General features: G+C 42.3%; 1 protein-coding gene across 7 annotated transcripts in view; it reads left to right on the top strand.

Moving 5' to 3' along the window:
- Nucleotides 1-23,523, top strand: part of MEIOC (meiosis specific with coiled-coil domain) — a 34,862-nt gene that overhangs the window by 429 nt on the left and 10,910 nt on the right. The window contains exons 1-4 of one of the 7 annotated variants that reach the window (XM_072111229.1): nt 17,444-17,531; nt 19,611-19,736; nt 20,294-20,442; nt 20,917-21,021. In XM_072111229.1, coding sequence (XP_071967330.1) covers nt 19,653-19,736; nt 20,294-20,442; nt 20,917-21,021 — 338 coding nt within the window. In that variant the 5' untranslated portion in view covers nt 17,444-17,531; nt 19,611-19,652. Of the gene's footprint in view, nt 1-17,443; nt 17,686-19,610; nt 19,737-20,293; nt 20,443-20,916; nt 21,022-23,523 lie in introns of those variants that run through there. The other 6 variants (XM_072111228.1, XM_072111232.1, XM_072111231.1 and 3 more) reach the window with 6 other exon arrangements.

The following is a 23,523-nucleotide window of genomic DNA, read 5'->3' as shown; positions in this document are numbered from 1 at the left end:
TGCGTCTGCAAACGCAACGTGTGACAGCGCCCTCATACATTGCGAATGGTTGCGTTTTCATTGCTTTTAAAATGCATTACAACAGCTGAGGAGAGGTGATTTGCCTAAATACATTACTATTTACATTTGTTAACATGTTAACAAAATGTGTGTGTAAACACATGCATTAACTTCACGTTTACAATGCAATTTGTAAACGCAATTGTAATCACCTCTCCTCAGCTGTTGTAATGCATTTTAAAACGCAATGAAAATGCAACCAAAGGGGAACATATGAAAGAGCCCTGAGGGCGCGTTCACACGTTCAGCTATCGTCGCGTTCATAACGCGACGCTAGCACACAGTGGGCGGGGCTCGGGCCGATCGCATATGCGTTTCCCGGGAAATGCATGCGATTAATAACCCGATCGCATGCTTTTTTCTGGAAACGCATATGCGATCGCCCCAAACTTCGCCCCCTGTGCGCTAGCGTCGCGTTATGAACGCGCCCTGAGGATGCATCTGAGTACTGCTGAGGAGAGATTTGCCTAGTTACATAACTGTCAACATTGTGTTTATGAAACGCACATGTTAATACAATGTTAACACGTGTGTTAATGTCACGTTAAGCCTTGGGAAAGTTTCATAAACAAAATGCTGGAAGTAAGGCGGTTTGAACCCGTTTTTTGGCCGTTTTTAAGCTGCATGTGTTAAAAACGCTATGGTTTTTGATCCGTTTTAATTAAGATAATTGGTAAAACTGGTCAAAAACTGATGCGCTTTCAAAAAAGGCATGTGGTTTTTAAAAACCGCATGCATTTTTTAACGTGCTACTTAAAAACAGCCCAAAAACGGGTTTTAAACGCCACGAGTGCTGCCGGCTTAATGAAATTAGGCAAATCTGCTCTTATGTGTTTGAAAAAGCATGGTGTGTGAGTTGTGTTTTTTGAGACTTGTCTGGGAAGTCGCACAAAAGTATCAAATGCTTAAGCAACCCCTTGTGACTTTTCACTGGGATTGCGCTAAAATTGGTGACTTTTTCAGGCGCCCACATCTGGAAACCAATGACAAATTAGGTACTACACTGAAATAAACATGACGAACTTTGTAAAATGGCAAGTACGCTAGTAAGTTGCTAAAACAAAAAAAAAAAGTTTGATAAATGCCCCCCACCCTTGCTAGTTACTATGGAAACACATATGCGATTAGGCCAATCGCCACCCACATAGATTGCATTTCTAAACTGTATGGAATGGTGGTGTGGTGCAGTACTGCATGCAGTGTACTGTGGGGGCTCAGAGCCAAGAGGGCGGCCTCTGCCAGTCAGGGTATGTTGGGGGCAGCCTCTGCCAGTCAGGGTATGTTGGGGGCAGCCTAATGGTGGTGAATGCCTAGTGATGCAGGACTGGCTATGGCAAGGACGACTTGTATGAGGCTGCGGTGAAGTTGGTGTGTTTATGTGATTTGATCACAATACATACAATGATTTCTTAATGTAGCCTCACAGCAATAGAACATACATATTTTGTATGTGGAGGGGCGGATAAGGTTTTCTTTCCTTCAGAGTTGGAATATTGGATTCATAGATTTCGTTGCTGTAAAGGGTTATTGGTACAGCAATACATTGGATTGGTAGTTTATGCTATCTTCTCTTCTTCCTGTTCTGGATCGGTTCAGCCTAGTCAGACTTGCCAAAATATTCCTCTGATTTCACTCCAAGCAGAAAGGAGTAACCAGAGCTGAGCTGGCAGGGGGAAGGAAAGCAGGGGGATGGGAGGGAAGGAAAAGAATGGGGAGTCACAAAACATAATGGGGAGGCATATATCGAGGGGCCAACAAAAGAGGTTGTGATTTTGAAATGCCAAAAGAATTTACTTCAACAAAAGTTTGATAATGAAGTAAAAATGATCACTTCATCTCCTAAAAGCATTTCTTGATAAAAGCTGATATGACTTCTATTAAACCCATAACAATGGGAAACGGCTGTCTGTAGTACATTCATTGATTTATATCTTCTCAATGGTGATACCTGTGTAACTACATGACTAATTCTAACATCAGTATCTCCATTCAATTCTAAATAGGGAGATGACTTATCTGTGCCATGTACTTTGATCACTCCTTATGTACTGATCTGTCTACATACACTATAGTTGAGTTATACTTGCGGAGCTCTGGTCATTCAGTGGAGCCGGTGTAGTACAAGCCGTCTTCACTGTATGTGTGGCTTGGGTACGGCGCATATGCAATGAAGCAGGGGTGTACAACGCAGGCTTCACTGCAACTATGTGCATCTCTAGGTAAGAGCAAGGTCGCAATTACCATAGCCTTAACATCATTTTTGTGTAAACGTATCTAAACACAACAGGAAACATTTATCTTAATTGTAGAAATGTCTTTTTTTCTGCTTGATTTATCTTATTGGTTGATAAAAGAGGCATGTCTGAAAAGTCACACACACATCTTAAATGTTCAAGCATCAACCCATTGCCTATGTCTGCTCAGGACTGGAGCTTCTTTGATACAATTTTCCACAATCATCCACATCTGGATTTTTAAGGTGCAGCAATGTTTAAAATCAGGTTTACTTTCTAGTTTTCTCTTGTAACTGGGGCATCTATAAGAGCCAGCAGCTCTGATTAACCCCTACAGTCCCAGCGGTAAAGCTGGCTCTGCTATTTACTGCATAGTGCTACTACAGTGCTATGCAGTGAATAAGGGAGAAGTCAGAAGCAGTAATAAACCACCTTTGCCTTCAACCTAAGGGTGAAGACACACATGGCGTTTTTGGGCCGTTTTTACTAAGTGCGTTTTCAGATCGTAAAAAACGCATGCGTTAAAAAACGCATGCGTTTTTGAAAACGCATCCGTTTTTGTCCGTTTTTAATCGCGCAAATTCGGAAAACCGGACAAAAACGGATGCGTTTTTTAACGCATGCGTTTTTTACGATCTGAAAACGCACTTAGTAAAAACGGCCCAAAAACGCCATGTGTGTCTTCACCCTAAGGGTAATGCCACACATGGCGTTTTGAACCCGTTTTTTAGCAATTCGTTAAAAAAGGCATCCGTTTTTTAACATCTCATGCGTTTTTGAAAACGCATCAGTTTTTTACGATTTTAATTAAGATAATTGGTAAAACCTGCCAAAAACGGATGCTTTTTTAACAGACTGCTTATAAACGGACCAAAAACGGGTTCAAAACGCTATTTGTGGAATCACCCCATGCGCCGCCATCTTTCCAAGGATCGTCGCTCCCCGTTGCCATGGTGGCCTTGGGTCTTGCGAAGATCCGTGGATACTTCGGGTTGACCCATGCATTACAATGTGCGAGGAGTAAAATCCCCATATACTGCTATACAGTAGTATAGCAGTATATGATAGGATCTTACAGACAACCTAGGGTTAAAGTACAGATAAAAAAAGTACACCTTAGGTATCGCCGCGTCGAAAAATTCCCGATCTATCAAAATATGATAACCGTTTTTCACTGCGTTTAACCCTGTAACAGAAAAAAATTCTATAAAAAGTGATCAAAAGGTCGCACAGTCCTAAAAATGATAACATTGTAAACGTCATCAAAATCCGCAAAAAACGACACCACCCACAGCTCCATACACCAAAGTATAAAAAAGTTATTAGCCCCAGAAGATGGCAAAAATCACCAAAAAATTTTTTGTACAGGAGGTTTTAATTTTTTTAAATGTATGAAAACATTATAAAACCTATATAAATTTGTTATACGCGTAATCATACCGACCCAAAGAATAAAGTAGACAAGTCATTTGGGGCGCACAGTGAAATCCGTAAGATCCAAGCTCACAAGAATACGGCACAAATGCATTTTTTAACCAATTTCACTGCATTTGGAATGTTTTTCCCGCTTCCCAGTACACGGCATGGAATATTAAATACCAACATTTTGAAGTGTACAGTAATTTGTTCCGCAGAAAATAAGCCGCCACACAGCTCTGTACATGGAAAAATAAAAAAGTTACAGATTTTTGAAGGTGGGGAGTGAAAAATAAAAACGCAAAAACGAAAAAGGGCTTAAAAACGTTAAGGGGTTAAAGACAACACAACTTTAAGGATGATGCCACACGTCACATTTAAGCATGCGTTTTTAGTTTGTCTATAAACGCATCCGTTTTTGACAGTTTGGCTGCTTACAACCTGTACAACCCTATCTATTAAGATAATTGGGAAAAACTGTCAAAAACTGTGAGTTGCGCAGGCGCGAGTGTGCCCGAGAGCTCGGTGACGTCACCGGCTCTCCGGCACTTCCTATTCAGGCGCACGCACGGTCGCGCCGAAAGGGGGGGGGGGTTGTTTGAAATTAAATGAATAATGAAGTTTTTCAAGTAATACAGCGATTTGTGAAAATTAGGAATATATTTCAGGCTTATAACTAACACTTACACTAACGTAATTGAACACAGACACAAAAGGATGCGTTTTTAAACAATTTATAAAACACACTACTAAAAACGGACTCAAAACTGGTTCAAAACGCCACGTGTGCCACCACCCTAAGAGTCTCTCTGTATAGGTAAGCATTTTTCAAAAGTGGTCAAAAATGAATAAAAAGATTATATACTTCTTGTGAAATCTCTTATAAATGGGGTTTAAAAAAAAGAAGTTATTGGGAACTGAGCTTAGGAAATTGTGTAGAATTGGGAAGAATGTGTAGGAGGGGAGAAATGTAAGAAAAGAGCGGGACTGGATTCAAGTTTTGGGGGAGTAGAATATTTCTGATAACTCACAGGAAAAAGAGTTTGCCGAGTCCAGACTAACCCTAAAGTAACATAATCCACCCAATTACAGTGTCCTCAGTGAGAAAACACAGATCCTTGTTTTGCATTATAAGGACGGGGAGGGGTTTGGAAAGTATACGCTAGAAGGGAGGGGAGGTGAGGGGTTAATGAAAGACATGTGCTGTTTTCTAGACTCAAGAATGTTATCTATTTTAGGTCAAGTGTAATGCAATGAGTTTCCAGACAACTCTGCATCACTGCACACGTTTGGGTAGCTTTATGCTTATCTCCTACAAGGACAGTCCTTTCACGTATTACTGTGGCCATTTCCCTGGGTGCCCAGCTATGAAGTTTCCAATTACTCTTGTATCAAAAGTCTTGTGAATGCACTTTTGATATTTTACCAAAGTTCCAAGTTACAGAGGAGGAAATAATAAAACTCTTATTCTGCATCTGATAACTCGCCAAATATTTAGATTTCTAAGCTGAAAACCATGGCTGCGTTCTCTACAAAACAGCTCCACACCCGGCTATAAGTATTGACTGGTATTGCAAGTAAGCTCCATTCATTTCTATTCAGCTGAGCAGCAATACCCCGCACAAACCACTGTCAGAGCGCGCTCACGCGTGGCTCTTTCGTTACTTTTCCAATGAGTTTCACTGGAAACGCAGATGCAATATACCAAACCCCATGAGGACATGGCAGTGGAGCTACTGTATACGCTTAAGTATAGGAAGGAAGAGCACGGGATGGGCGATAGACTGAGATTAGGGTAGGGAGGTGCAGATCCATGCAGAGCCCAAGTCCTATATTTTGTGGTGCGGCTGCCCGGCTGTTTGGTGACACACCGTGTGCTCGCTGGACAATCACCAGAAGCCATAGAAGTCTGGTCGCAAATCATGTGATCAGATCACAGCCCCAATAGCGGCAATGTGAATGAACCCTTAAAGAGGACATGTCGCCCATATAAAAAGCACTAGGAGCTGCTTACATCTCAGATGCAGCTGTGTTACATTGCTAGCTTTATCAGAACCCTCCGATAAAGCTAGCAGACACTGCTGTGAAGTACTATAGCAGTGATGGCAAACCTTTTAGAGGCCGAGTGCCCAAACTACAACAAAGACCCGCTTATTTATCGCAAAGTGCCAACACAGAAATTTAATTTGTGATTTATACTCCCTTCTCTGTCACAGCTTTCATTGATACCAGCACCCTGAGGACACCAATAAAGCAGGAAATAGTCCCAGGTACAGCTGTCACTTTAAAATAGCTATGTGCACAGCAAATTCTGGGCTGTCTGGGACTGCAGGAAGAGTCCTCTCTGGTGATGGCCTGAGTGCCCACAGAAAGGGCTCCGAGTGCCACCTCTGGCACCAGTGCCATAGGTTAGCCATCACTGTACTATAGGAACGCCGAACCATGCTCATAGCGGTCCGGCGTATTCAAGCGGGGGCAGTCAGAGGTGTTACCTCTCCCCCAGATGGCCCCACCAACTCCATAGGCCGGGGTTGACTGCCGGGCTTTATGCCGCAGTCCCGCCCCCTCATGAATATGCCGGATTGCTTTGAGTGTGGTCCGCCGTTTCTATTGTACTTCACATGAGTGTCTGCTCGATTTATCGGATGTTTTCGATAACGCTAGCAATGTACCACTGCTACATCTGAGATAGCGATAGGAGCTGCTTACTTTGGAGGTGACATGTCCTCCTAAAAGGGGTATTCCGGGAAAATGAACGTCTGATACAAAAACCCATGATGCTATAAATAAATGAATGTAACAAAACTCATTGTCATTAGTCACAAAAAATAGTTTGATTTTATGGCCTCTCTAAAGTATGCAGATTTATCACCAAGATGGCTGCCAGTGGAAACTACAAGTCCCATGATCCGTTAGTTCTCAGTAACTCCTCCTTCCTCTTATGCTCTGCTCCCAGTCATGATCTAACAGGTTTTCTTGCTCTGTTACCATAGTAATGATGTGTAACTGCCATCATCAAAACACTGGATGACCTGCAACCAACCAACATAGTGATGATAACATGACCTGCCAAGGCAGGTGCAGGACATGTGATGTGGACATGTGACCAGCGGCCATCTTGTGTCCTGTGTCTTCTCCGCGCAGAGAAAATTAATGGACTGGTTAAAGTGCCAGTAGCATTTTAATTCTCCATCATAGTGTATGTGAGCAGCATTTTTCTGCTAAGGGGAGCAAAATTCTAAATGACATCTAATTACATATAAGCTTCTATTTTAAGAACCCACTTGTATATGAATTATGCTGATTCCTGGAATGCCCCTTTAAATATACTGGGAAATTGTATGCAATGCCTAGATGTATAAACAAATACTTTCCTTTCACTGTAGGTAAAAGCAAATGAACATGGAAAGCAATTGCGTCTTGTATTTATGGTATAACGTGTGCTGACACGAACTGCACCTCATTGTCACAGACATCCAGAGCTATGACAGAGCATGTAAATACGTGCTTCACCATTACAGACCTCTGTTTTACAGATGACTTTGTTACTGGATCCAGATAATAGGATCAATTTACAGCACATTTTTTCATACTGCAGATAACATGTATCTGAAACAAAAAAAGAAAACCGTTCCCAGACATACCGTACAATCTTTAAAGATTTCTATAAGACAGATACATCTGTCATGCTGACACTTCATTTTGATCCTTCAAAAACACTTTTCCTTTGTCTATCTCCACATGTCCTTGGCGTGTGTGGTCTGCTCAAACACCTACGACAATAGAAAAGGACAGCTCCTGCCGCAAACTCGAACAGGGTTAGCACCTGCTTTAAAGGGAACCTGTCACCAAGAAACCACTTTTTTTGCAATCCCCCTGTGCTCATAGAGCATTGCACATACACTGCTTAAAATTTTTTGTATGAAAAATCGGTATTACAGAACAAAAGATATCTTGTATATTACCTTTCAATTACATGTTCTGTGTAACTAGTTTAGTCGACCACTGGGCGGAGCTGAAGAGGAGTAGTTTCCCCCCACCCTTGGAAAACCACTCCTCCGTGTGTGAGATTTTCAAAAGTATACTCCCGCCCCTCACCCGTCCTCCTCCTTTATTCTTTCGGCCCCTGGCTCGCCCCCTGCACATGTCACCTACCCAGTTCCCCCCCGCTGTCCTGAAGCCTCGATGACCGCCAGGCATTCTCGCGCCTGCGCGGTCAGCATGTCTTGTACTGTGCGTACGCTGCCGGCTCGGGTTGGCTACGTAGTTTGCGTAGCTCCCGGCACCTCATTGTCTACGTAACCCGAACCAGCAGCGTAGTGTGGCGCATGCGCAGACAGACGCGGGGACCTTGCGGCCAGCATTGCCTCATCTGCGCATGTCCATGCGCACAGTACGAGACATGCGGATCTCCATACAAAAAATGTTTAGCAGTATATGTGCAATGCTCTATGAGGACAGGGGAAGGGGGGGGGGGGGGAGTGTCTCAAAAAAGGGGACTCCTGGTGACAGGTTCCCTTTAAATTTTTTGGTCTCTGGTAGTTGTCTCACACATGGGCCAAGGAAACAAAGGCTATGGGGGAGATTTATTAATCTGTCCACGACAGAATTGTCATAATTTTCACAAAAGAACCTGTCTACATTCATACGACCGTTGGGAGACGTATATACCGTTGGAGGCCAGCAATGGAAGCACAGAGCGTTACGGTGCAAAACATGTGCAGCACCATTCCGTACCCGGGAAGAAATAGTACATGTCCTATCTTTCCCCATATTACGGTGCCGTGCGCCATGTATCTCTGTGGAGAGGGGTGGGGGGCAAGCAGCGCTCATCCTTTCCTCCTCTCCTGTCGCACATTAGTGTGAATGAGCTACTCATAGGCCTGTCCGTGCTCCTACACTATCTCCGTTCTGACCTCCCCACCACTTCCCAATCGAGGTAACATCCAGCTGAAGGTGGGTAAGTATAATTACTACCTATGTAAATTCATGTATATGTGTATGTATGCTGTGTATATAGCTGTATATATATGCTATATATCTGTGTTTATATATATATATGCTGTTTATCTGAGTGTGTGTGTATATATATATATATATATATATATATATATATATATGCTATGTATCTGTGTTAATTGTTGTTGTATATGTTGTAAATTTGATGTGTGAATACTGTATGTGTGTATATATACATACCGTCTATACTCGTGTATAAGCCGAGTTTTTCAGCACAAAAAATGTGCTGAAAAACGTCCCCTCAGCTTATACACGAGTCAATATCAAGCTATAAAGAGTAAAAAATACTTAAAAAATAATAAACTTATATACTCTCCCTCCGGTGGCCCCGATGTGCAGCGCTGCTCCCCCGATGTCCGCGCCCGTCTTCTTTTTTCTCCTGGGCCATGTCTTCCGCCATGTCTTTCCCCCGGGCGGCGCCTAGTATGACGTCAGCAGCGGCGCATCATACTAGGTGCCGGCAGGGAAAGAGCAATGGCGGTGCCCAGCAGAAGAAAGAAGACGGGAGCGGAAGCCAGAAGACAAGCGGCGCGGACATCCGGGGAGCAGCGCTGCACATCGGGGCCACCGGAGGGAGAGTACATAAGTTTATTTTTTTAATGCTGGGGGCAGGCTGTATACTACTTGGGGCAGGCTGGGCTGGCTGTATACTATAGGGGGCTGGTTGGCTATATACTGGGGGGGGGGGAGGGGGGGGGGTCTGTGACCAATGCATTTCCCACCGTCGGCTTATACTAGAGTCAATAGTTTTTCCCAGTTTTTGGTGGTAAAATTAGGGGTCCCGGCTTCTACTCGGGTCGGCTTCTACTCAAGTATATACGGTTTGTGTGTATAAATGTAGGAATTGTGATTGTGTAAATTGCATGAATTTTTAAGGGAAATGGGGGCCTCATTACACAAATACAGCACCATATTATACTCCATACTATACAACATAAATGCTGGGTGCTGCAGTTATGTACGGAGATTGGTTCTGGCACTGTATTTATATAGTACACTGCAGTGTCTTATGTTAGACACTTTTAATAAATCTGCCCAAATGGGTTTAATGCTGTTGAAGGTCATTTACGATTTTACATTTCAATTAGGAGAAGTCTGGTATTGTCTCATTACAAGAAGGTTGGGCCCCCCAAAGTTTTCTCCGGGGGGCCCAACGTACTCCAGTCCGACACTGCTTCCCTGGCTTGGGGATGACTACAATACATGTCACAGTCAGAGTCTTGGAGTAAATCTGCCTCAAGCTCCTCTCCATACAGTTTACAGTAGTGGGGCCAGGATATCAGTCTGTGGCCTATGGAATTCAGCCGGCAGGCTGTTGGTGCCATTGGCTAAGGAAGCGATAGCCTCCACAATTTCCAGCTCACTGATGGGGGCCGCCAGAGCCACCTTGGCCTCAGGGTAAGGAGGGGAAAGAGCGCTAAGATATTCGGCAGTTTTCGGAGTAGTCATTGCATATGTAGAAGAGTATAGGGATGTGTAGAAGTCTCCGAATGCATATGCAATCCTTTAAGGGTCACGTAGCAGAGCATTGTCGCAGAGACACCCGGATCCCGGACCAAAGTAACCACAGTAGAGGCTAAGTCTACCTTAGCCAAGAGAGCGAGTCACACCATGCCTGGAGTGTCTGTTCTGAGGGGTCACACACATATGCTAGCTCCGATTGCAACGAGTTCAAACGCGGCCTCATTAGATCGTGTATGGCCAGGTACATAGTTCTCAGAACAAAAGCCAGAGAAGTCTGCAGGAGGGGGTAGGATAGTAAGCAAGAATGGGTTGAGCCTCCATGCAGGATGGGGAGGACGTGTCCCCCAGTGCACCGTTACATACAGCGGGGCATGGTCTGAGATGGAGTGGGAAATATAAGGGGCCTCATTAATCAAGGGGAGGGTAAGATAATTAGCAAGGCATATAGATCTATGCGGGACATGGAGTTATATGACGGATTACAGTTTTAATGGGACATTACAAAACACAGAGAAATGAAAGAATGGAAGCATAGAGTAATGCAGAGATTAAACACTGGTCTTAACTCTTTAAGGATGCAGCTATTTTGTGACTTGAGGTTCAGACACTTTTCTCGTATGTTATTGTGTTGTTTTAAAGTTTCTTTAACCCCTTAATGACCGCCGTATCGGGATTCTACGGTGGTCATTAAAGGAAACCTACCACTTCTGAAGGTAGGTATGAGATGCAAACACCGGGCACCAGCTCAGGGTGAGCTGGTGCCGGTGCTTAGTGTCGTTAGTGTTAAAACCGCGGTATCGCGGTTTTAACACTTTTTAAACTTTATAGTAGAAACTGCTTCGGCGCTGCGCGCGACCGTGCGCGCGCAACGCCTGCGGCATTTCCAATGTAGGCGCGCGCACGATCGTGCGCACGCAGCGCCGAAGCAGTTTCTGCTAGAAAGTTTAAAAAGTGTTAAAACCGCGATACCGCGGTTTTAACACTAACGAGACTAAGCACCGGCACCAGCTCACCCTGAGCTGGTGCCCGGTGTTTGCATCTAATACCTACCTTCAGAAGTGGTAGGTTTCCTTTAAGGGTACTTCTTCTGACGTGACGCCTTTCTACGGAGGCGCGTCAGAAGAAGGTTTCGGGACACTGGGTCTCGCTGGTGCTGGTGTCGGGCTGTGATTTCACAGCCCAGACCCGCCACTAACACCCGGGATCGGAAAAACTCCAATCATGGGTGTTTAACCCCTTACACGCTGCGGACAAGCATGACCGCAGTGTGTAAGTGTGTCCCATGTGGATCTGACCCCCCCCCCCCCTCCCGGGGATGCTTACTGGGGGATCCGATCCCTCCTGTCACTGCCCTCAGGTCCGGTGAGTGACCCGAGGCTTCCGGCTCCTCTTCTCGCCGGGTTCCTCCATCCTGGCAGGACCCGGCCGTGTGTAACTGAGCATGCTCAGTTACTTACACTATACACTGCAATACAAGTGTATTGCAGTGTAAGGGCTTAAACAAGCGATCAGATTGTTCAAGCCAAAGAATGGAAAATGTAAATAAATTTTTTTTTTTTAATTAAATAATTTTATAATAATAATTACATAAATAGAATAAAAGTCCCATAATCTCCCCAGTTACACATTTAATGCAACTAAAGTATATAAAACAAAAAAAAAATTTACATATTTGGTATCACGTTTTAATCTGTACAATAAATCTAAATCAATATTGAACCCGCTCAGTGAACGACGTAAAAAGTAATTAAAAAAACACGAAAAACTTCTTTTCATCAAACAGCATCACAAAAAATGAAAGAAGTGATCAAATAAAGCTACGTTCCCTAATATGATACGACTGAATAGAACAACTCTTCGCATAAAATAAGCCCTCAACCAGATCTGACAGATAGTTATGGCCCTGAAAAGCTGTCGATAGTAAAAAATAATGTGATTTTCACCAATATTGGTTTTGCTCAGTAAAATTGAGCAAAGATAAGAAAAACTATATAAATGAGGCATCACAGTAATCGTAGTGAACCAGAGACTAAAGATGAAATATTATTTTTACGTTACGGTGAGCGGGGGGAAAAAAAGTGCTAAAAATCCAAAGTAACAATTGATGATTTTGTTTGTGCCCCCCTTGAAATAGTTAATAAAATCTCATGAATAAGCTATAGACCCCCAAAATAAATTATCTATCCATTGTATCTCATCATGTAAATAATAAGCCTTCATATGTTCACATTAACAAAATAATTTAAATTTATAGCTTGTACAATGTGACGATACAAATCTGCTGTGAAATGCTTTGATCCTATGCCCGGCCGTGCGCCGTACAGCAGTTACCACCACATATGGGGTATCAGTACACTCGGGAGAAATTGGGCATCAAACGTTGCAGTGTGTTTCATCATTTAATTTATTATGAAACCATCAGCTTTGGCCTAAATGAATGTATTTTCCCAAAAAAATTATATTGTTTTATTATATTGTTTTAACCCATGTGAAACACTTAAAAGGGTTAATACACTCAATAGAAGTTGTTTTACATATGTTGAGGGGTGATCTTTTTATAGTGGGGTTATTTATGGGGTTTTACGATTATTTAGGACTTACAAAGTCACTTGGAAGATGAGTTGTCCCTCAAAATGTTTTGGCAATTTTCATGAAAATGAAAAAAATGGCACCTAAAGTTCTGCGCCTCATAACATCCTAGAAAAATGACCGGAAGCATAAATTATCATCCCAACATAAAGAAGACATTCCATAAATTTTAATTATCAAGCTTTTTGGATAGTTTTACTTCCTGTCTGGAAAGCAGAACATTTCAAACTCGGAAAATGAAAAGTTTTTAGACTTTTGCCAAATTTTCACTTTTTTTTCCAGAATGAAACGCAAAACTTATCACTTAAATTTTGTAACTAACATGAAGTACAATGTGTCACGAGAAAACAGTCTCAAAATCACCTGGATATGTTAAAGCGTTCCGGAGTTATAACCAATTATCGTGAGACTTGGCAGATTTGAAAAATCGAGCCTGGTCATTGAGCTGAAAACTCGTGTCAGTGATAAGGGGTTAATATCCTTTGATGATCACTGTGGGGTGTATATAAAATGCTGGTAATTTTCTGTTTCATGCAAAACATCACGTGTGACAAAGAACTGGTATTCTGGAAAGCTCACAATCCAAATATACTTGGTTAAACTCAAAAAGGTATCACCTGATTTCTGTACTCTTCTTCTGCTCTTTATGGCTAACATGGAAGTCTACACTACTAGAAGTCTCAGCACATCCCAATAGAATACTGTCTAAATCTGACAACCCCTTCAAGATTGGTCATAAATATTAGTCGTCAGATTTCAGTTTGAAGTTTGATTCTGTATATGGACTCCATGGACTGTATTACTGAACATTTCTAAAATTGTTATAAAGTTTCTTTCCTGTAACATGAGAAGTTCAAGATAAACTCCAGCAGCACGCTTACTCCCTCTACTGGCAACCTGCTTAAAGAGCATCTATTCAGAAATCTTTCTGAATCGCCTCTGAGGGCGCTTTCACGCGATGCGTTGCATCACGGTTTTTGACACCTTCCAAAAGCTTATGTGTCAAAACCAGGATGCAAAATATTGTGTGATTCCACACATTAGCATTTTAATTCAGTTTTGTAACAGAATCAAAGCGCACTGGAGTGACCGATCACATATTCTTTCTATGCAAACACATGCGATCGGCAATCAGCGCCCGGGTTATAGCATTTACACAATATAAGACGTTGGGCGCTGATTGACAATCACATGCGTTTGCATAGAAACGCATATGCGATCGGTCACGGGCCGACCCAGTGCGCTTTAACTCAATTGCAAAACGGAATCAAAATGCTAACGTGTGGCATCATCCTGACGGTGATACCACATATGGAATTTTTGGTCTTTTTTAAGCATGCGTTTTCAGTCCGTTTAAAATCGCATGCATTTTTTTGAAAACGCATCCATTTTGGACAGTTTTTGTCTGCTTTTCCCAATTAACTTTATAGATAAACAGGTTGTAAGCAGCCAAACGCATGGTAAACTGCCAAAAACAGATGCGTTTTTAAACGGGCTGAAAACGCAAGCTTAAAAATGGACAAAAACACCATGTGTGGCATCACCCTTAGGCCGGTGGCACACGTGGCGTTTTGAACCCGTTTTTGGGCCGTTTTTAAGCAGTCCGTTTAAAAAACGCATTAGATTTTTTTCAAAAACACATGCGGTTTTTGAAAACGCATCAGTTTTTGACCTGTTTTAATTAAGATAATTGGTAAAACCGGTCAAAAACGGGTTCAAAACAACATGTGCGCGCCGGCCTTAGGGTGATGACACGTAGCGCTTTGTCTGCACAGACAAAGCCGCACCCACCGGGTCGGGCCGATGCTTTATCGCATCGGTGTTTCTATGCGATCGGGAATGAGCCGCCGGTGTTTTGCGTTCATTTAATGCAAAACACCGGCGGCTCGCACCGGTGGGTGCGGCTTTGTTTGCGTTTTCAAACGCAGACAAAGCGCTACGTGTGTCATCACCCCTAGGCCCCATGCACACAACTGTACCAGGAAGTAAAAAGCCCTGCTAACTGTGTGGTGGCCAAGCGCTGTACCCATAGGTTTTGCTACCACTGAAGTAAATGGTAGCCATCCCTGCCTTTATGGTGCCCAGCTTCTTGTTTTGCTGGGTCCAGACAGCATGTTGGTCCCTCACTAAGGGTGATACCACAAATGGCGCTTTGAACCCGTTTTTGGTCAGTTTTTAAGCAGTCCGTTAATAAACGGATGCGTTTTTTTAACGGACTGCTTAAAAACGGAACAAAAACGGGTTCAAAGCGTCATGTGTGGCATCAACCTGAGGGTGATGCCACACATGGCGTTTTTGAGCATGCGTTTTCAGTCCGGTTTCCATCTGTTTGGCTGCTTACAACCTGTTTATCTATAAAGATAATTGGGGAAAAACGAACAAAAACGGTCAAAACGGATGCGTTTTAAAAACTCTGCGACATGTGACATTAGCGCACAGGGGGCGATCGCATATGCATTTCCGTGTGTGCTAGTGTCGTGTTATGAACGTGACATTAGCGTAACATGTGACCGCGCCCTCAGGATGGTGGCACACATGGCGTTTTGAACCTGTTTTTAGTCATGCATTTTCAGTCCGTTTTAAAATGCATGCGTTAATTAAAAACTGACAACAACAGATGTGTTTTCAGAAATGCATGCCGGACTGAAAACACATGAGTAAAAACGCAAAAATGGGTTCAAAAAATGTCTTTCCCCCGGCGCCTAGTATAAAGTCAGCAGCGGCGCGTCATACTAGGCGCCGGCCGGGAGAGAGCAATGGCGGCGCCCAGCAGAAGAAAGAAGATCGGCGCGGAAGCCTGAAGACAAGCGGCGCGGACATCGGGGGAGCAGCGCTGCACATCGGGGCCACCGGAGGGTGAGTATATACGTTTATTATTTTTAATGCTGGGGGCAAGCTGTGTACCACTGGGGGCAGGCTGTGTAAAACTGGGGACTGGCTGTATACTACTGGGGGCAGGCTGGGTTGGCTGTATACTATAGGGGTCTGTGACCAATGCATTTCCCACCCTCGGCTTATACTCGAGTCAATAGTTTTTCCCAGTTTTTGGTGGTGAAATTAGGCGTCTCGACTTATACTCAAGTATATACGGTATGTTTTATGCATTTTTGTGGGATTGAATAGGTAAAAATTATATATTTTTTTTAAGGTTTATAACAGTATTTTTTAACGGCGTTCATCGTGCGGGTTCAATAATTATTTACTGTTATTTTACGGGTTGTTACGGACGCGGTTATACTATATATGTGGGGTTTGTATTATGATTTAGACTTTAGCGTTATATGTCTCTTTATATGTTATGGGGCTTATGGCCATTTTTATTGATTTCTTACTTTATTTTTTATTGAATAACTTTTTTTTTTTTATACTGTTGCCACCATGGGACATGAACAAGCAATCGTCTGATTGCTTGTTCATGATAATACTATGCAATACTGATGTATTGCAGGGTATTAGCAGTGTCAGCCTATGCATATGCATAGGCTGACACTGTGCCTTTTAAGATAACGTCAGATACGCCATCTTTCATGCAGTTCTTACAGGCAGCTCTGGATTAGCATGTTTTAATGGGAAGACCACCAGGATGAAGGACTGTAAACCAAGCACACTAACACGCTGGTGTGTATCCCCTCTGGCAGGATCCACTCTTCTTTTAAACTTGGTTTTACTGAAGAAGGCTGTAAAAAATATGCAAATGAAGCGGAGTGGGCTCTATAGTTGTTAATTGAGCCTAGAGCCCCACAAACTCATTTGCAAGATTTTTAAAGTCTTTTTATTTATTTTTTTTGTAAAAAAAGGCAAAAAAAGCTAAAATAAGAGCTGATGCTGCCAGAGGTGTACACACCAGCATGCAAGTGTGCTTGGTTTACAATCTTTCATCCTGATGGTAGATTTCCTTTAACCCTCGCAGTATATGGAGAATTTTATATTAAAAAATTCCTGCTGAGTGACAGATCCGGTAGTTTTGTACAGGCTCAAGGCTTCCATGGGAATGAACAATCGCTCCCTGATGACATGACCGGGAGAGACGATCCAAGAAGAGATGGTGTCGCTCATGCTGCAGATAAATGGTTAACACCCGTCAACAGTGTCAGCACCAATCGTGGGTGTCAGTGGTTGGTGTTAGCTGCATAATGCAGCCAACAAGCACTATGTATTGAGAGGGTTCAGCCTATGGGCCCTACATCATAAGGGCATTACGATCACAAGTTATGTTATAGGCCTTCCTATGCAGGACATATGATACGTCCTAGGCAGGGAACGGCCTGAGGCATTTTTTTTTAATGTTAAAGATAACAAGTTAATGAACTCCAGTCATCAATAAGAAACCTGCCCTAGCATAGTAATTAGAGATGGTAGGTATCAGGGCTACCCATACGTGTTGTGTAACTTACACACAGACTCCTAAATGTGATTTCCGGAAGTCACTTGTACAGGCCATCGCAATTTACTTCATGAAAACATGGAAAGAGATGAGAGAATTACCCGCCTCCTCCTCTGCGCCTATCACCGGCCGCTCTCGCCGTGAGATTCGGGCGGGAAACACTAGAGCTACCTACACACAAGCTCTTGCTCCTAACTAGCAACCACTTAACCAATTACGTCTTCGGAATACGAAGACTGGCCAATGGCAGCTGCCGCTATATGCCTCGCTCAGCCAATCACCTGGGCCTGCAGAAGGTTGCTGGGGCAGACTTCTGTGGCGAGTCCTTCAGCGTAACGGCCGCTCGGGGGCGGGGCCAAACTTAGGTAAAACTGTCTGCCGCCTCTCTCGTGTCCCGTACGCCGCCTGACAGGACACGGGAGCGGTTGACATGGAGGTGAGGAGGACACCGGGATATACCGACTTCAGGTTATGTGCCGACCCATTGGGCTTCTGAAGCGGGGCTCTACTTGCTGTACGGTAATTGCGAGACGTCGTGAAGAATTACGTTTCCTCATAGACCACTATATACATATTGGTCTCCTACTATTGTCATTGGTGTAGTTTCTCTCTAGGTAGGAGATGTAGGCCTGCTGTATTAAAGTCTGTTGAGTGGATAATGGCTGCCATAAAGCCCCCATACTCTCTAGTTACATTACCTTGGGCCTCTAATGAGTTCTAATGAATTTTTTGCTTATACTTTACAAACAATTGTTTTGTTTTCTACTAGTCCATTCTTGAGGAGGTTGTCACGTCACACAAGTTATCTATAATCCACAGGTTATCCATGGGGTAACTTACTAACTGGTGAGGGTCTCAATTTAATGGACCCGCTCGGATCATGAAATTAAGGGTTCTTTTCACCCCTGCTGTACCCCAAAATATGGAGCAGCACATGTGCGGCAGTCATTGTCTATGGCACTGACCCAGATATCTAAGTATGGTGCTCAGCTATCTCCATCAGTGACATAGACATCAGTCGAGCAGCAGGGAGCATTTGCCACTGGATGCACTGCTTATTCCGGTTCTTGTGATCCAATGATCAGCTAGTTATCCCCTTGGAATTTCACTTCCATGGCTAAATAAATGGGATATAATGACATCTACCTCCCATATACCAGATAGGTCATTATTTTCTCATAAGACCCTTATTTTTCTGATAATGGAGAAGTACTGTGTGTTTTTGACTAATTAAATGCACCCCTATAGTTTCTTCTGGTCTTTGTTAGGCGACCTGTGGTACTTCATCTAATATCTCATGATATCAATGATGTGATGTCTTGATGACAAGAACTAGTAAATATGGAATGTGGTTGTTACACCAAGCCCACAGCAAAAATGAGAGCTGTGAAGAGGAAAGGACTCTATGGACCATGGTGTGATATGATCCGAGGGGAGGAGATTGCACCTATTTTGACCTCTACACAACTTGTAAAGGGAAGAGGTGGTGCCATGCCACACCTGCACACTAGCTAAAGGCAGGACCTGGCATTGAACTGTGCCATTTGCCTACTTTGGTATATCCAGCACTGCCAGACTTTGCCAACATTAAGCACTGGTACATGGAGCTTGATAAACCTGCCCAAAGGAGTCCCTTCTTCCTCGTAATATAGCAGCGCTGTAATGTGATCAATTAAACTTTGCTGTTCTGCGGGTCTGAAGAAGTGTCCAGAGTCAAGTCCTCTGGTTAGTTCGTAAAATCCAGGCAAGCCTTAGGTCTGACAAACAGTCTCCTAATAACCTAAATTACAGTGATGTTTTCCCATTGATCCAGCTGTGTCCTACATTGGTCTGGACTTTCACAGTGCCTGTTAATGGACTGAGCCATAACCACACAACCACCTACCCCATTTGCTTTTGAAGTCTTTGCTTCTTAGTTTCCTGACTGTTTCTAATAGGTTTCCTTTAAAATTTGTCACCAGGAATGTGAGTTTTAGCTGATGGCTGGTTCCAATACCCTATGCTATGCTAATTTTTAAAAACACATTAGTGAGCATTCTGAATAATTTTCAGTGGTTTATATAAGCTTAATTCACATTACCCGGCTCCCTGCCAGCATCATGTAGTGAGTCCCAGTGGGGACTGGAGGGGGATGTTGTGAAGTACAGGAAGAATGCATAAGGAGACACTGGCACATAAGGCACACACAGGCTGCATCTGCCCTTTCACCAGGATTTGCCACTTGCTGCTGGCAGGAACCAGGTAATGTGAATTAAGCTGATATAAACTACTTAAATGATTTAGAAGACTGAAAAAAACCTTTTTTTAAATAGTGTAGGGTACAGGAACCTGTCACCAGCAAAAAAAATCACATTCCTGGTGATCAGAAATTTTGTATATATTAAAGTATGCGCATTGGCCTATCTTTCAATTTAATATCTGTGTTTGTATCTGTTATTTAAAAGCCACCACATTCCTACAGATCAGGTAACCGATGCCGTAGCAATATGGATGTTGGATGCAAATTGATGGATGACTTTGCCAGCAGTACATTGTCCAAGACATGTTCCACATACAACTACAAAATTCAGGTACCTTGTAACTTTGTATCAGTGTCTGACCATCCACTGCAAAAAAAAAAAAAAAAACTACTATCCATTGTCATTATTTACATTAAATATTTTTTTATTTTATTTTCTTCCATGATATTTGACATCTTCCTAGAAAGCTCTTTTATTGCAAGTAAATTGTATGTAGTAATTATGGCAAAACTTTACAAGATTAAGATTAAAATAAGAAAAAAGTAATGATTTTCGCACCCTTTGCAATCGAGCTCAGAGCTCTATCTGGGTTTGGACCTTTACTCCAGAACATGATTTTTTTTCTGTAAATGATAATCCTGGTTTGCCCTCCATCTATGAAAGCTGTTGAAGAGCAGAGAGTAGTAATTAACTTAATGCTCTGCCACACTACAGGCAGGGCATGGGAAGTCCGTTTTGCCATCACTGACTGGGTCTGCTTCATATCAGCTACTAATGCAAATCTGTTTGTTTGAGACTTTTTTTGATTCACCCAAAGTATTGACAGGCTAACAAATAGAGAACTTATTAATTGTCCATTCTGCATTTAAATGTTCCCATTTTAATAGCATGAGGAGCCATTCAGTCTTCATCATAATTATGTGCCTTCCCTTCCTAACCACTCTACAAACTGTGATGATTCTTCTATTTTCTACACACCTTGGTCTTCTAACACTGATGAGATAAAGACAACAGCTTCAACACAGGTCAAGAGCAAGTGAGTTGATCCAACATTTCATAGTACCTATTCATCAAATATTACTGTTCATATCATCAGCCATCTGTGTCAGATCGGTGGAGGTGCAGTACTCCCAAAAACTGCAGTTCAATAGTAGCTGTGTTCTAGATCCCACTGGACACTTCACAGTTTAATAGCTGCACTGGAAACTGTTTGGGGGTCTGACATTTGGCATCTACACTTTCACAGATCTGAAATTGATGACCTGTTTATTTGCAGCATGGACATATGTTAAAGGGGTTGGCCACTTCAAGTTTTCTGTATAGTGTGTGTGTGGGGGGGGGGGGGGGCAGGCTATTAAGTTACTTACCAATGTACATCTATTTAAAGTTTTGCATCACTTTCTTGAATTGTCCATAGCTTTTGAGTAATACCATATGTATTAAATACATTTTGCAATTAATTTTGTTTCTTTGGTTTTACATGATGGTTAACTAAAATTTTCTTTAACAGGGTTCAAACTGAAAGGAACAAGTATGGAAGTGAGGCTGATCTCTATGGTATAGTATCTAATATTTTAGATGAGCCTGACAAAGCACAGCCATTCTTGGATGGAGGGTATGTATTTCTAATGACGGCATTGATTTGCCTCTCTCTATATGTCTAGAAAGTATGCCCCCTTAAATTTGTTTAGTTAAGCGTTCATTAAGACAACGGTGTTGGAGTCCCTTTGTATAGACAGGGTTGGTTCCAGTCTCCTGAGATTTATCTTTTGGGCCGGTAAGACCAAAGTGAAGATGTATGTCTATAGTCACATGTTTCACTAAAAAACTTCTTTCTAGAGGAAAGATAAAAATAAATATACTCTCGGAGGTTTGGCTCCCAGCACCCACATGTCCTCCATCATTGTTATGTACATTGCTGAGTTTCACTGTAATTGTTCCTATGACCCAACCCTCTACCTCCTGTGTATTATCAATTGCCTACAAACTGTAATGAATTGAAGCAATTTTGTAAAGAAAACTTATAACAATGTGGGGGACTGGTAGTCACTGCTAATCGCGGTGTATTAATGGGATATATTTTTCATACATGCCTTTTGTGCCTGTGTTTGTATTTAGTTCTACAGTAAGGACCAGATTTGTATGTGTAAAATCATTGAAATCCAAGAAGGTGTAGTTTCTTCTTATAATTGCATGTGTATTTACATACTATTCACAGTGAATAAGCATGTGGCATGCAAAAATCATTAATTCGTGTTACATATGTCTAACATGTATTAAAAAAAAAAAAAAAAAGATACTGCCTCCTGGTTTACTAAACTACATTGTTGAGAAATGGTTAAGTGCATCATCAGCCATTCAGGGACCTAATCCCGAGGATCCACACGGTTGAACATTGGTGGAGGAGTTTGTTGCTAAATAACTCCATAATGAATGCGTAAGAAGCTGCTTTTTTAAAAAAAAATTTTTATAAATTTTTTTTTTTAAAGCTGGACGATAACGACAACATGATGTGCCGATAAGTTATAGGAAACCTACCACCATAGATCTACCTGTTAAGGTAGATCCTGTGGCAGGTTCCTCTAATGTAGAGTAGTATAGCCCTTTTTAGGGCTAATTCTTTTGTGGCCCATAAATTTTAATTGCCCCAATATTCAAATTTTCTAAAGAGGCTACTGGGTCGTAGAGCAGCCTACCCTGACATCTTCAGCTCCTGGTAGCTGCGCACACTCGTCTGCGAAGCTGGGTTCTGTGCAGAAGCTCTATTTTCAGAGCTGAGACTTCACAGCGTTCTTCACAGAACCCAGCTTTGCAGACAAGTGCGCGCAGCTACCTGGAGTGGGTAGGCGGTACACAAGAGTGGAGTAGCCGTGCCGTGTATCCTCCATTCCGGATACTCCATGCCCCAGTAGCCTCTTTAGAAAATTTGAATATTGGGGTAATTAAAATTTATAAAAGTTATGGGCCACAAAAGAATGAGCCCTAAAAAAGGCTATACTACTCTACATTATACGAACCTGCCACCGGATCTACCTTAATAGGTAGATCCGTGTTTGTAACTTTTCTGTAAGTATGTATGGGGAGGGCTCTCTGGGTCCCGTTCATACAGGGTTGGTGTCTGCAGTATTATGCAAAAGACAATAGCTGTGATCTGCGCAAGCACTGATTGCAGACTTCAACCTGCTTGACCGTAGCACCTAAACGGCAGCAACAACCATGACATAGTGGGTATTTCACTGGTTGCCATGACGGCTGGTACCATTTTTGTGATTGATTTTTACTCTCTTCTCCAAAAATAACTTTTTTTAAAAAAAATATTTCATTAATTAATTTATATTTTCATGAGGTTTTGTTTTCTGTGGGCCATGGTATACTTTCTATTCATGACATTTAATATTCCGTCCAATGCACAAGGTTGCTTCATTTTTTTACGGGTTTTGTTTTTACGGCTTTTATTGTTCGTTCTAATCACACATCCCCTGTGGACAAGCATGATCGCTGAGCTATCAAATTTATATAGTTTTTGTTATGTTTTATTATCTAGAAATTATAAAAAGAAATTCTCCCTATAACTATATTCAGATACCGGTAATGAATTTTTTTTATACTTTGATTATATGGTGCTGAGTTTATAGGACCAGCTGAAAAAATTTTTGATGCCATGGAAACTGTTCATCCTTTTGATCACTAGATATTCAGATGTTTATGGATGATGAAAAAGGCACTATTTGTTTTCCATTACAGCATATGGAATGAGTACTTTTATGTTTTGATTGGCCATTTTAAAACCTAGGAAGGGGGATACCTTACATTTTTGAGTTTTTCAGGTACTCTAATGTGTCTGAAACCTAGAAGACCTTACCACTCTTACAGCATACTGAAATATAGCAAACAGTTTCTCCATGCCCTCTCCATAGCATATTGCAGCAAAGATTTACTGGTATCACCTGTGATCGGTGCTAGCACCGAGTGTTATCCCAGCAATCGCTGCCGGCAGCTTCAAAAAGATGGTGGCACATGGGCCATCTTGCCAAGAATCGTCGCTCCACATGACGTCATAGTCACCGAAGACCCGAGGTTGTCTTGTTTTAACCTATGTGTTATTAGCACATTGTAA

This window comes from Engystomops pustulosus, chromosome 6 (assembly GCF_040894005.1).
Source record: "Engystomops pustulosus chromosome 6, aEngPut4.maternal, whole genome shotgun sequence".
Taxonomy (NCBI): Eukaryota; Metazoa; Chordata; class Amphibia; order Anura; family Leptodactylidae; genus Engystomops; species Engystomops pustulosus.
The sequence above is the reverse complement of the archived record's forward strand: the minus strand, read 5'-3'. Positions and strand labels throughout refer to the sequence as shown.